At 37.0% G+C, this 15,151-nt stretch overlaps 1 protein-coding gene across 1 annotated transcript in view; it reads left to right on the top strand.

Annotated features, from left to right (window-relative positions):
- The window catches only part of GSDME (gasdermin E), a 37,761-nt gene that overhangs the window by 14,201 nt on the left and 8,409 nt on the right, over positions 1-15,151 (top strand). Inside the window, exons 6-9 of the mRNA XM_032237712.1 lie at positions 1,886-2,071; positions 6,045-6,172; positions 6,852-7,032; positions 11,986-12,059. Coding sequence (XP_032093603.1) covers positions 1,886-2,071; positions 6,045-6,172; positions 6,852-7,032; positions 11,986-12,059 — 569 coding nt within the window. The remainder of the gene's footprint in view (positions 1-1,885; positions 2,072-6,044; positions 6,173-6,851; positions 7,033-11,985; positions 12,060-15,151) is intronic.

Below are 15,151 nucleotides of genomic sequence, written 5' to 3'. Positions count from 1 at the left end.
GCTTGTTTTTCTTTTGCAACTTCCTTAATACTCCATTTATCTATCAGATAATTTTGAAGACCATTTTTAAAAAAAAAAAGAAAAACCCACTTTAAAAATCACTGTTAGAGTGTTTTGCCTCATTCTTTGTTTAATTATATAAGTTGTAATGAGTTACCAGTTACACTGTAATAAGTTTTTTTTTCCTTGTTCAGTTGTTGATTTTCTAATTTGATGTCCCTAATCTGATACCAGGGTAAATGCTGTCTCTAAATCTTTGATAAATACCTAAAGTAGCATGCTAGAATAATATTCTTGGCATATAGCTATATCATTGCTATTTACATTTTAAATTTCTTTTTACAGTTTGAGTAGTAAAACGTTTTCTCAACAATCATAGTTAAAACTCTCATGCTTTCCTGGATTGTCTTTTTACATTTGGAATTCATATATTTTTCAAATGTGTATCTTGGCTTACTTTTTATTGCTTCTTTGGAATATCAGTGTTCTCTCTTGTTTATTAGTCACACGGGCTATATTGTCCTTTGAATGCTTAAAATATTTCTGTAAATCAGAGACCATATAGCCTTTTGACTTAAAACTCAAAACATAGTGTGTTGTTGCCAGTTAATACTACAGATGTACAATAATATAAATAGGTTAAAGAGAGAGGTAAGGAAAGAAGATGATTTATTCTTGGGGAATGTCACACAGGGGTTAAAACATTTGTGACATCATCACAATTGTGATAAGTCATGCTAGGGTTTTTTTTTTTTTAATCTGCATTAATGTTTCTGGAAATGAAGATTTTGAATGAGGATGCTTTTACAGAGTTGAAAGTTACAAATTCAATTGCATTGTGTTGCTTCCTCTTAAAGCTACTTTACCAGTACATCTCCTTCACTGATGCAGTATTCAGGAGGAGGGTTCATGCATGTATTCATTGAGTACTTATGTTTATATTCTGATCATGAATTTGCAATGATACACTGATGACCTTAACATTTCTTTACTGAATACTTCTCTCATCCATTCTAAAGTAGCTGTTTGCATTTAATTCAAGCTTTGAAAGAGTCTTGAGAACATGGTGTAACGAAGGACAGAAACGTTTCTATTTCATTGTGAAGTACATTATGTGTATAAATAAATAACTTTGGAACTAATTTCCCAAACGTATGGTGGACTTTTCCTTATTGTGAACTCTAGACCAGTGATGGCGAACATTTTTTGGCTCACGTGCCAAAAGCGGGGGGAGCGGAGGGGGGCTGTGCGCGGGCGAGCCACATCCATAATACTTTGCGCATAACTCCAGTGTGCATGCGCACATGACCCCAGTGCGCATGACCAGCGCTCCCCCCCCCCGCATTTTTGGTGTGCTTTTTTCGCCCTCCCCAGGCTCCAGAGGCACGAAAAACCAGCCCTATGGGCAAATTGGAAGTTCAGGAACGGACTTCCGGTTTGTTCGTAGGGCCAGTTTTAGCCCTCCGGGCCTCAGGGAAGCCTCCTGAAAGCCCCTGAACTTTCCGGAGGGCTAAAACCGGCCCTATGAGCAAACCTCAAAAGAAGGCCGAAGTCAGCTGGCTTCACGTGCCCTGACAAATGTCTCCGCATGCCACTTGTGGCACACATGTCATAGGTTCGTCATCACAGCTCTAGACTCTTATCTACCAGTGAAAACAGACTGGTGGTAATCACAAAGAACATTGTTATTCTTAATAAATAGGTGGTTTCTGATTTGTTATGCCTAAACATTTTATGAATGGGCAAGATCTTAATACAAAATGGTTTAATGCTAATCAGAATACTAAGAAATAATTTATTTGCTGTTATTCATATTATGGGATGGAGTGGGAGCTTAAATCAAAAGTTACCTGAAAATAAGACAACCAAACTGTTCCTTTTGTAGAATTGTGCCTCCTTCATGACCAACAAGGTGGTTTTGAAAGGGGGGCTATAGAAGGGCCATCTTATCATTCTTCGGCCTTCAAAGAGGCTTGCTGCCCTCATCTTTTTGATGTTGTGGATAATGAGAAATTGTCTGGACCTGACAGCCCTATTCCAAGTAATACTTCACTTAACATTCTAAGCAAAGGTAGGTCTAGAAAATTGTTCACATTTCCTGTTCATTATATTAACTTAAACCAAAATTAATTTCAGCTCAATGTGTGGCTTCAAGGATCCCAGAAACATGGTTCTAAAATTGAATCCATGTGTGTAAAGACAATTCATGTCTTTATTATTATTGCATCATAAATAGTTGGGATTAATTCCTCCCAAAAGGCACTATATCACCAGTTGTAAACTGTAAAGAGGTACAATATTTACAAGTGATGGAAATTTTTTATTATTTAAACAACATTCTGAGTTTCCTCTCCTGTCTTCCCATGCTGTCTTTATTATCCCTCTTACTATGCATGTACATCTCTTTAAGTGTTTGAACTGATAGGTAGTAAAAATACCAATAATCTAACTTTCAGTTGCTGCTTTCCATACTTACTCCAGGCTGTCCCAGGCTGATCAGTAGCATGTTTTATCCTCATTTTAAAATTTATTAATTTTAAAACAAATTACATGTGGAATTAACTATAGATATAGATCATAGAAAACTAATGCAATGCTAATATATTTATAATATATATTTTACTTGTGAATGAACCTTGTTCTCTGCCTCCAGAACCAAAGATAGCTAATTTTATATGTAACAGTAATGGGAGGGAAGGATTTGGTTTGTGTTTGTGGGTTTGTGTTTGGTTTGTGTTTGGTTTGTGGGTTAGTATTCAGATTTATCTAAGGAACCTATACATGGAACATTTTGAAACCAACGCCTTAGATAAATCTGAGCACAAACCCAATCTCTGGCTTAGATATATAGATGACACTTTCGTAATTTGGCCATATCCCTCGATGTTCGATGTCATATCCCTCTTCACCCAAGTGCCTATTAAAGAAGCCTTGACAGCTATCCAAAACAAATACAAGCCCCCTCCCGAAGCACATCCTAAATCTGACCAACCATTGCCTAACCAACACATACTTAATCCACAATGGACAAAGATTCAAACAGATAGAAGGAGCACCTATGGGATCACCCCTTTCACCCGTCATCGCAAACCTATACATGGAATACTTTGAAACCAATGCCTTAGATAAATCTGAACACAAACCCAAACTTTGGCTTAGATATGCAGATGACACTTTTGTAATTTGGCTACACGGGAAAGAAAAACTGGACAACTTCCTCACACATCTCAACAGCCTACACCCCAAAATACAATTTACTATGGAAATAGAACAAACAACCAACTTCCCTTTCTGGACATCCTAATCTACAAAAAACTCAATGGCTCCCTAGGACACACCATCTACCAGAAAAAAACACACACCAACCACTACTTAAATACACAATCCCATCACCACCCTTTACAGATCAACTCCGTAGCCAAGACCCTCATCTCCAGAACCAAATGCCTAGCTGACAAAGACCACGTGAAAACTGAATTACACACAATCACAAACATATTAATTTCCAATGGATTCCAAAAAAACACAATTACCAACCTAATCCAAAGGGAAACACCCCCCAAGAACCGAGACACAGAACAGGACAACAGCATCGCCCCTTCTCCCTTACATCAAAGGCACCACAGATAAAATCAGCAAAATTCTCCACAAACACAATATCAAGACAGCCTTCAACACTGACCAAAAAATAGCCAACATCTTAAGAAACCCCAAAGACAAGATCCAACTAGAAAACCAAGGAGTCTATAAAATACCATGCAAAATCTGCTCAGCCACATACATTGGACAAACGAACAGGAGAATAAATGCACGCATTGCAGAACACAAGAACGCAGTAAGAAAAAAAGAAAAAACTTCCTCCCTTTTCCAGCACCTTAAAGCAACAGGACATGAAATTGATTTTGAAGGAACCAAATTAATTTCCAAAACTGGACACTTCAACAAGAGAATAATTATGAAAGCTATCGAAATAGAGAAATACCTCCACAACATGAATAAACGTGATGATACCTCCCGCCTACCAGACATCTAGAAACCAGGCCTAGTCAACAAACGTGTCCCAGCCACAAAAAACGACACAGGACCCAGAACAACACAGGACCCCATCACCAATCACCCTCACCAAACATCAATTCCATAAACCAATCAAGATGTGACAACACAGCCAACCAATCCGTTTAAAGCAAGAAAGCCAACATTCCACACACACACACACTTATATTTATAGAAAAACAGCAGCTCCAATCACGCTTTGGTCACACAAGCACGAAGCCAAAGACACCAGCCTGAAGATGACGAGCGTGACCTCGTCGAAAAGTCACCAAGATACTGTCAATCTTACACGGGAAAAGACCCAGACCTGCATACCTATATATATTAGATTTTTTTTTTATTTTTTTTTACAACCCCCGGTATGCCCAAATATGGGAGGAAGATCACTACTTCCATTCTCTGTCCTTCGGCTCGTCACAAGAGACCATCCAGGCAGAAACCCAATATTTTTACTGTTGTCTTTTTGTTTACAAATTTGCCCAAGATTTGTAAACAAAAAGACAAATTGTTTACAAATTTGTGCACAAATACAACTATATATATATAATATATAACCCTATGTTCGATTCCCAACATAGGGTATGGCTAGCTGATGAGAGCTAAATAGCTTGAAATAGATCTATACTAGTCTCCCTTTATTTATTTATCAGCATAAATATAACATATATATACATACATACATACATACATACATACATATATATACACACACACACACATATATACACACACACACACACACACACACATACATACATACATACATTCTCTCTTTTATCCTTCTGTAGCAAAAGATACATTCTTTATCCTAAAACAAGATAATAATTGTTTGTGAAGCCATTTTCAGCACTTAAATGATGTGACTAGTGCAATACACAAAAAAGGTGGTAAATTCAAAAACATTTGTTGGATTTTGTACTAAACAATAAACTTAATACAACAGGGTTTAATTTTAGATTTATATAATAAGGAATCATAAATTCTCTTTAAATTTATAGACATGAAAATATGTTGGCAGTGCAATTTTAAAGCACGATGCTTATTTCTAGAGCAGGGGTTCCCAACCTTTTTTGTACCCCGCAGCCCTAGAATGCTTCTGATATATTCTCTCACCCCTTACAAAAGTAAATAATTATATACCTATAATTATCCATATACACTGTAATTTTGAAACTTTGCATCCCCTGGAACATCGCCTCGTACCCCTAGTTGGGAACCTCTATTCTAGAGTATTATACTTTGCATACTTTCTCAAAATAACTTCTTTTCATATAGACCACTCTGCAGACTATTCCAAATAATAATGTTTACAACTGCATGAATGTGCAGTTTTTTTAATTAACTGCTTCAAGACGGACAAGTAGTACTGGCCTTATAATTGGGATCACAAACTTTGTTGAGTGAAGTCACCATTAAGTGAGATGTCATATGACATCTCAGCAACTCTCATTTAAGTACAATCCAAGTACTCCCTGTTGTAATAATTGAGTGGATAGAATCCAAGGCTAGGGAATGCAGGCATGCCTCAGGAGGGTGAGGGAGATGTAATGAAAATGTAAGGTAAGGTAAATTACAGCTGTTAACAATGGTTTACTAACTAAACCAAGATTGATTGGGTTCATGTGATATGCTGGTCAAACAAGCCATTTTATTTCTTTGCACATGGCAACATTCAAACTACTATAGAAATGTATTTCATTTGAATTCTGATTTTCTCTGTTAATACTATGTATATGCAAATTTCCTCTGATGAAATCATAGGATGTATTTTTGAAATTTGAGTCAGGATCAAAATGATCAGTTTTGATCATAAAAAAGCAAATGTGTATGATGTGTTACACTTCCAACATGCATGTTCACACAAACAGACACACACACAAACACACATCTTTTAAATGAAATTATATACGTTACATTCAGAATTGTTAGGATTAGCTTCCCTAACTTGATTCTACTTAATGATTAAATATGCATGTATAATACATTTTCAGATGTTCTCCAATTAAAGAGCCAGTTCCAACCGTTTATGAATTTATCAGAAGAAAAGCAGAGATCTTTATACCAAATGGTCTGTGACCTTTTGCTTCATGAAGAAAAAGTGATGCAACTAGAAAATGTGGTAATTTACATGCAATTTTCCTCTTTTTTAAAGCTTGTTCTTTATAAAGAAAGGGATGTAGTTTTGATTGCTCTAATAACATGTATGTTTCTAATTATATATTTCTAATTATTTTAGTAATTGTTACCATCAAATCAGTGTTATTTTGGTGATTAATAGATGCATAGTCTCTAGGATGATCTATCTTTAATCTGATCCAGTATTCCCAATATTGTTAGACCTGAATACATCCACATTACTGTTAGTCATCCTGTTTTTTCCCCCCCCTCCCCTGCACTTCTTAGCATTATAGAGTTAAAGTTTAAAAGAGTCAGGTTTTCACACGATATGAAATCAATAGAATTTTTATTAGTCTTGACTGATTTGTGCATCATTATTTTCTGGATCACAGCAAGTAGCATCACCTACCAATTTTGAATGATCTCATAACAAGCTAAGCAGAGTTGCTTAACATTGCTTAACATTTGGATAGGAAACAAAATAATGTCCAAGGTTTCAAGGTACATTGAGAAGTTTTTTTTTTTTTTAATGCAGTGAAAAACCATTTCCATATTGTTGTGAAAGAAACATAATAGAGCTGTCGACGCAATTGGAAGTCAAACTTGGTCTGATTAACTTTATTCTGAGTATGATTAAATTTGCCCACTGTGTCTGTTCCCTTTTTATTTTGTTTTTGCAGCTGGACAGTATATGTTCTGAGGGGAGTCCAGGAAACATAGCAATGGAGGAATTGAAGTCATTAGAGAAACCGTATATAGAAGAATTTCTACAGCTTGTGGGTATAGATTTACAGAGCAAACAACAGGTTCACAATAAGGAGCTTTTCCTAGCTGCTCATTTCCTCCTCAGTGCTCTGGCAGGTACAAAAGAATAAATAAGCGAGTGGTTTTCTTCTAAAAATGATTTTTTGTTCAGAGCAGGTAGGGTTTTCCGTTTCAGATTTAAACACTTTGTAAATTTAGTTTGTGAATATAGAGGAAATTCTTGGTGCATAAAGTATAAAGGAATGGAGAACTAAATGTATGGTACTTGGATGTCAACCCTTCAAGGTAGACCTGATTAATGGTAAAGGTTTCCCCGCACATATGTGCTAGTCGTTTCCGGCTCTAGGGACGTACTTGTCTCCGTTTCTAATCCGAACAGACAGTGCTGTTTGAAGACGTCTCCGTGGTCATGTGGCTGAAATGACTAAACGCCGAAGGCGCACAGAGTTCTGTTATCTTCCCACCAAAGTGGTCCCTATTTTCCTACTTGCATTTCTACGTGCTTTTGAACTGCTAGGTTATCAGACGCTGCTGTCAGGGTTCCAAATAACATCCAAAAGTAAATCATAGGCAAAGAATTCCTCAAAGTTCCAAATTATTAAGAGAGCCATGTGGGCACATCTGGGAAAACCCTAATCTGAAAGCTTCCAGGTTTTCCCACCCAGTTGAAAGTTCAAGATCCTGCCCCTACACTCACAAGTCCATCATATGGTCCAATCTTCCACTGCCACGCTAGCAGCTTCAACCCATGCAATTGCAGCCAGGTGCAGAGACAAAGGATGACCTTGGCTTTCTAGAAATAATTTTATTATGGCCACATATTACCCAACTCCATATAATCCCCCCTCCCATTTTTCCTCAAAGAAAAATGCAGAGTAAAATAATAGAAACTGTGGCAGGTTTGAAGTCCAAAAGAAAAGATGGCTGCAGGCCTGACAGCTGGGACAAGTAACAAGCTCACATCATTATGCGGCGCTAGAGATTCAAACTGCTGAACTGCCGGCCTTTCTGATCAACAAGCTCAGCATCTTAGCCACTGAGCCAACATGTCCCTCTTAGCTACCTGATTAGGAAATCAGAATTAAAGTTTATTGAGATAAGCTATAATAATAACTTGTAAATCTGACTGTTTCTCCCCTTCTTCTTATGCCTCTTGTGAATAAGGGAGAAGTCATTCTGTCTTTCTAATATTTCCACAGACTTAAGGAATGCTTCTGTCCTCTTCACAGTATTTACATAAGGGTTTCCAAAAATTTGCTTCAAGGTCACCTCCCTAGCTTTCAGCATAGAAATTATTTAACCTCAACTGCCTTTAAATGATGGCTTTTTCATTTGAATTCACATGGTGAATATTACTCATCTTGTGTGCTAAATTTATTTACTGCTACTAAGAAAGAAACAAGAAAGGTTCAAGCTTTTATGTCAGTGGTATAAATTACAGCGCTTTGGAGTCTGTCTTAAAAGTAATAATTTAGAAAGAAATTGAACTAAACAAAGGAAAAGAATGCTGACTAGAATTGTCTACCTATTAATTAAATATTTTAATAACCTCAGGTAATCAAGTCTTAGATCATTAATTTCCATTTGAAATTCAGTATCTCTAAACAAAAAGGCTGTTTTTAAACAAAATTAATCTTTTTTACATTTTACATTACATTTCCTAGATATCTTTGTCACTTATCCTAGTTTTACAGATACTTAGTATTTAATTTATGTTTTCTGATAACATACTAAGATCATATTTATCATTTCTTCACTCTGTGTTCAGATCACTGACTCCTGATTCAGTGATAAAATAAAGACTCTATGTTTGGATCTTTTTAGAGTCTTAGAACTAATCACCTTTCCACCATTACAGAAACCCTCACTTTTTCCAAGAATGACATTCATATATTTTCAAAGATTCTGTTATTATATTTGTCACCTATGTAAGATTTAACGCCACAGACTTTACATTGCAATGCTTTACTTTAAATCCTACTTAGAGCCCCAGTTTATTAGCACTGTTTGTGAATCATTGCTCTAATCAGTCTTCGATGTCATGGAGGTATTTTGGGAGAAACACTTTCTCAGTGTTGAAGTATTGATCTTCTTGTGGACCCATGAAGTTCTTTGAAATAAAACTGAATTTTTTATAATCTCAGATTATTTTTGTTGTTAAACAGGGATTTTTAATTTCATATTTTTCCCTTTGGTATGGTTAATTACATTGTTATCTTGATCCTATCATGCATTAAGTTTCTGTCACTTATTCTTTTGCCTATCTATCTTATTGCTCATCCAGTGGGTGCTCCTACAGAATCACTCAGTATTGGGTCGTGAAAAAATATTTCTCTAATTTTTCCTTAAAGCCATCTGAAGGTTCTTTTTTTGATCCTCTGTTATCCTCTTACCTGTTTTTGGAGTCTTCATCATTTATTTGTTTTTCATTAGTGTCTGTATCATCATTCAACCAAGTTCTATACATATCTCCAGCAAGCCTTTCACTTCATCTAAAAGCCTATATGCTGTTGAGCTTGAACACCTTGTATAATTCAATATATCCAGGCTCTTCTTCATACCATAAACACTCTGCACTGGTACATTTAACTTATGACTGGTTGCCTCATTTGAGGAACTTACCTGAGGGATACTAAAACCCAGATTCAAATTTCCTACAATTGTGTGACTGTAGTTCATGTATCAATGACCAACTGATATTGATGGCTGTTAGCAGCATCCTCCACTTAATCAGATTTTATTACTGTGATGTTGAAAATTGATATTTACTCTCAGTTTTCAGCAAAATTCGCTCATGCTGAACCACAGGTTTGCTTGACAACTGTGGGGTTTGCCTTCTTAACCCCACAAAATTAATAAAATCAGGTCAGTCACATCATCTTGCTTTTTAACCATCATGAGTTATGTCTTTATAGTCATACAGGTGAAACTCGAAAAATTAGAATATCGTGCAAAAGTTTATTTATTCCAGTAATGCAACTTAAAAGGTGAAACTAATATATGAGATAAAGACTCATTACATGCAAAGCAAGATAGTTCAAGCTGTGGTTTGTCTTAATTGTGATGATTATGATTTACAGCTCATGAAAATCCCAAATCCACAATCTCAGAAAATTAGAATATTGTGAAAAGGTGCAATATTCTAGGCTCAAAATGTCCCACACTAATCAGCTAATTAAGCCATAACACTTGCAAAGAGTTCCTGAGCCTTTAAATAGTCTCTCAGTCTGGTTCAGTAGGAATCACAATCATGGGAAAGACTGCTGACTAACAGTTGTGCAGAAAACCATCATTGACAACATAAGGAGGGAAAGCCTCAAAAGGTAATTGCAAAAGAAGTTGGATGTTTCCAAAGTGCTGTATCAAAGCATATTAATAGAAAGTTATGTAGAAGGGAAAAGTGTGGAAGGAAAAGGTGCACAACCAGCAGGGATGACCGCAGCCTGGAGAGGATTGTCAGGAAAAGTCCATTCAAAAGTGTTGGGGACTTTCACAAGGAGTGGACTGAGGCTGGAATCAGTGCATCAAGAGCCACCATACACAGATGGATCTTGGACATGGGCTTCAAATGTCGTATTCCTCTTGTCAAGCCGCTCCTGAACAACAAACAACATCAGAAGCGTCTTATCTGAGCTAAAGAAAAACAGACCTAGTCTGTTGCTCAGTGGTCCAAAGTCTTCATTTCTGATGAGAGCAACTTTTGCATCTCATTTGGAAACCAAGGACCCAGAGTATGGAGGAAGAATGGAGAGGCACCCACTGCAAGATGCTTGAAGTCCAGTATAAAGTTTCCACAGTCTGTATTGATTTGGAGAGCCACGTCATCTGCGGGGGATGGTCCACTGTGCTTCATTAAGTCCAGGGTCAACGCAGCTGTCTACCAGGGATTTTGGAGCACTTCATGCTTCCTTCCGCAGACGAGTTTTATGGGGATGCTGACTTCATTTTCCAGCAGGACTTTGCACTTGCCCACACTGCCAAAAGCACCAAAACCTGGTTCAATGACTGTGGGATTACTGTGCTTGATTGGCCAGCAAACTCGCCTGACCTGAACCCCATAGAGAATCTATGGGGCATTTCCAAGAGAAAGATGAGACATGAGATCGAACAATGCAGAAGAGCTGAAGGCTGCTATTGAAGCATCCTGGTCTTCCAAAACATCTCAGCAGTGCCACAGGCTGATAGCTTCCATGCTATGCCGCATTGAGGCAGTAATTGCTCAAGGGGCCCAAACTAAGTACTGAGTACATATGCATGCTTATACTTTTCAGAGGTCTGATATTGTTCTATGTCCAATTCTTGTTTTATTGATTGCATGTAATATTCTAATTTTCTAAGATTGTGGATTTGGGGTTTTCATGAGCTGCAAGCCATAATCATCACAATTATGACAAATCACAGTTTGAACTATCTTGTTTTGCCTGTAATGAGTCTATCATATATTAGTTTCATCTTTTAAGTTGCATTACTGAAATAAATGAACTTTTGCATGATATTCTAATTTTTCGAGTTTCACTTGTAACTCAAGAATACCTGTATTCTTTATCAGTAATGCTATCTATCCATTTAACAGATATGAAATCTTTATTTTTGAGAAAAAATAGAAAATCTTTTATTTTCTATTCTATTTATGTTTTTTGAATATATGCTGAAGTTGTCTCAGTTTTCATTTCTAACTGAATCATATCTTACAACGTGCTTAGAGATGCAATTTTGAAGTAGTCAGATTCCATTTGTCAAACCTTTTAAATGCAGGAATGAATTTTAGATTGTCTGAATAATAGTAATTTAAAGGCAAGATTCAATTGTGAAGTACACACAATGTTCTTTTCAGCATGGCAATATACATTCTCAAGACATTCTCTTTTAGGAACAACATAAATTGTTCTGTTTTGACTGATTCTAGATTCTATGTGGACTTGGAGAACATACTGCCCTACTTTTTGAGTTATTCAGAAAGATTTCAGAGGCCTATGACTCAGTGCTCAGCAGGAATGATTCTTTTATATTTTTAAAAGTTTTTGTTTTTCTTTTATTTCCTTTCTTCAGAACTGTCAAGTTATTCTCTATGTCTGCTGATAGCCTGCTGTGACCTCCAGCTTGTCCCTACCCTGTGTTTCTTGGTAAGTCCTGTAAATTTAAGTTGGAAATGTGTTAAAATAGCATAAGTTCTAGCAGCTGGTTCTCAGTAGTACTTATTCATGGCATATCTCTTCCAGCCCTTACAGAATATATATTCCATTCATTTTAAGAAATTAGCTAGCACTAAATGGAAATTGTATTTTAATGTCATACACATTATCCTTCAAGGCAATTCACAGCAGGAAAGATAAGAAAAATTAGAACAAAACTGAATAAAAAGCAATCACTGATTTTATAAGCATTTTGTCATAATTATGGTACTTGAAGTAATAATCTGATATCTGAAAAACACTGTCAACATTTGGTCTGTTTCTTATACTAAAAAAAAATACACATTTTTCCAAATCACAGGGTTTTTTTGAATTCAGATTGTTTATTACTACAGATTATCTCAGATTATCTAAATCTTAATAAAACCTACAGAATACAACTATAATAGAAAACTTAATAAATAATGCATAGAAACTTCAACATTCCATTAAATAAGTCAATAGGAATTAACAATTATTTAATAAAAGTATTTATTGTAACTAGATTTTTTGTTCATTTGTTGCTATCATCTGCACTTTTACTCCTCCATTCTAGTTTATCTTGTGGCCATAGTAATTCCATTCTCTTATCAGAAATAGATTGAGATCTTTTGTACACTATTTTGTACAATATTTGTAGTTTGTCCCCTTCAAATGTGCTCCTTTAGTTCCTACTTATCTACCACTCCCTTTTGAAATAGATGGGAAAACAATAAAGGGGAGGGGCAGATATAGTTCTGACCTGCTTAGATAAAACCAGTTTCGATTGCAAGAAGCGATGACAATATCTTGCATGCTGACTATTGGCAGGAATTTGTTCAGCAACATTTTGATGTAGATAAGGTTTTGTGTCAACTTTTGGAAGTGTGAATGGTTATTTCTGCTTTTGCTTGCCCATTTGTAATGCTTTATTGTTAATGGGTGGTATTGCTATAATTGTGGTCGTGAGCTGTGAACAGCAGAATCACAGGGCAAGAAGTGATAGTTTGATAGAATTACTCCTTTGAAACCAGAGGACCAGCTGAGTAATGATCTGATTCAAAGCGCTGTGTAATGTTTCAAAGTGCTGCACAGATAGAATGGCTTTTCTATTGCTTCTGGGAGACTACAGATAAAAAAAACAATGTGCTGAGATATGAGGTACAATGATATTACGATGGTCTCTCTGTCAGTAACCTAAGTAGCCAATTGTCTACAAGACTTCTTTTGGAGATCCAAGCCTTGTATTGTTTTCATTCATTTCTATTTGCTGTACAGGATCTTAACATTGATCTGCCTTGTGTTAATGGAATGTTCTATCCTACCTATCCAATTTTGAGGGTAACACAACTTTTAGGCAAAACTTAAAATTTATATAGTTGTGACAGAATTTGAGTTCTCAATAATGATTAAGGTGATGCTTTGCTTGCTAAAACATTAAGTGTTTTTAAGAACAGGATTTATAATACTGTTGTAATATACATCTTATAATATACAGTGGGGCAAAAAAGTATTTAGTCAGCCACCAATTGTGCAAGTTCTCCCACTTAAAAAGATGAGAGAGGCCTGTAATTGACATCATAGGTACACCTCAACTATGGGAGACAAAATGAGAAAACAAATCCAGACAATCACATTTGGAAAGAATTTTTTTGCAAATTATGGTGGAAAATAAGTACCGTATACACTCGAGTATAGGCCGACCCGAATATAAGCCGAGGCACCTAATTTTACCACAAAAAAACTGGAAAAGTTATTGACTCGAGTATAAGCCTAGGGTGGGAAATGCAGCAGCTACCGATAAATTTCAAAAATAAAAATAGATACCAATAATGCCATTGCCCATTGAATAACATATACAGCCTGCCTGTGCCCATTAAATATACAGTAGCCATTGTAAAAATTTGCTCTGCATAACAAATTATTATCACACAATACTGGTGTATTCAATGAAATACTTCACTCACCTCATGATGCTGATGTCCCGCTGTGATGATGATGTCCCGCCTCCTATGACACACGGCACAGTGATTCCTATCATTGGATCACTGTACCAGAGGAGGTGGGACATCGCTATGTGGCTGCTTGCCATAACAAGGAGGAGGTGGGACATCGTTGCAGAGCGGCAGGAGGGGGAGGAAGGGGAATCGTAAGATAGCCCTGCATTACATTAGAACGTGAGGAGGGGGGATGGTGCGGTGCACGCTGCACGGCAAACTGACACAGAGGGAGGGGAAACTCAGGGGCGCTGGGCCATTCACGAGCGTCACCCAGCAGCATGGCCCCGCCCCTTTTTCTCCTCCATTTCGGGCAAATTTTTCACTGACTCGAGTATAAGCCGAGGCGGCTTTTTTCAGCTCAAAAAGTGGGCTGAAAAACTAGGCTTATACTTGAGTATATACAGTATTTGGTCACCTACAAACAAGCAAGATTTCTGGCTCTCACAGACCTGTAACTTCTTCTTTAAGAGGCTCCTCTGTCCTCCACTCATTACCTGTATTAAGGGCACCTGTTTGAACTTGTTAGCAGTATAAAAGACACCTGTCCACAACCTCAAACAGTCACACTCCAAACTCCACTATGGTGAAGACCAAAGAGCTTTCGAAGGACACCAGAAACAAAATTATAGACCTTCACCAGGCTGGGACGACTGTATCTGCAATAGGCAAGCAGTTTGGTATGAAGAAATCAACTGCAGGAGCAATAATTAGAAAATGGAAGACATACAAGGCCACTGATAATCTCCCTTGATCTTGGGCTCCACGTAAGATCTCATCCCGTGGGGTCAAAATGATCACAAAAACGGTGAGCAAAAATCCCAGAACCACCTGAGGGGACCTAGTGAATGACCTGCAGAGAGCTGGGACCAACGTAACAAAGGCTATCATCACTACGCCACCAGGGAGTCAGATCCTGCAGTGTCAGACGTGTCCCCCTGCTTAAGCCAGTACATGTCCTGGCCCATCTGAAATTTGCTAGAGAGCACTTGGATGATCCAGAAGAGGATTGGGAGAATGTCATATGGTCAGATGAAACCAAAGTAGAACTGTTTGATAGAAACACAA

This window comes from Thamnophis elegans, chromosome Z, assembly GCF_009769535.1.
Source record: "Thamnophis elegans isolate rThaEle1 chromosome Z, rThaEle1.pri, whole genome shotgun sequence".
Lineage (NCBI taxonomy): Eukaryota > Metazoa > Chordata > Lepidosauria > Squamata > Colubridae > Thamnophis > Thamnophis elegans.
The sequence above is the reverse complement of the archived record's forward strand: the minus strand, read 5'-3'. Positions and strand labels throughout refer to the sequence as shown.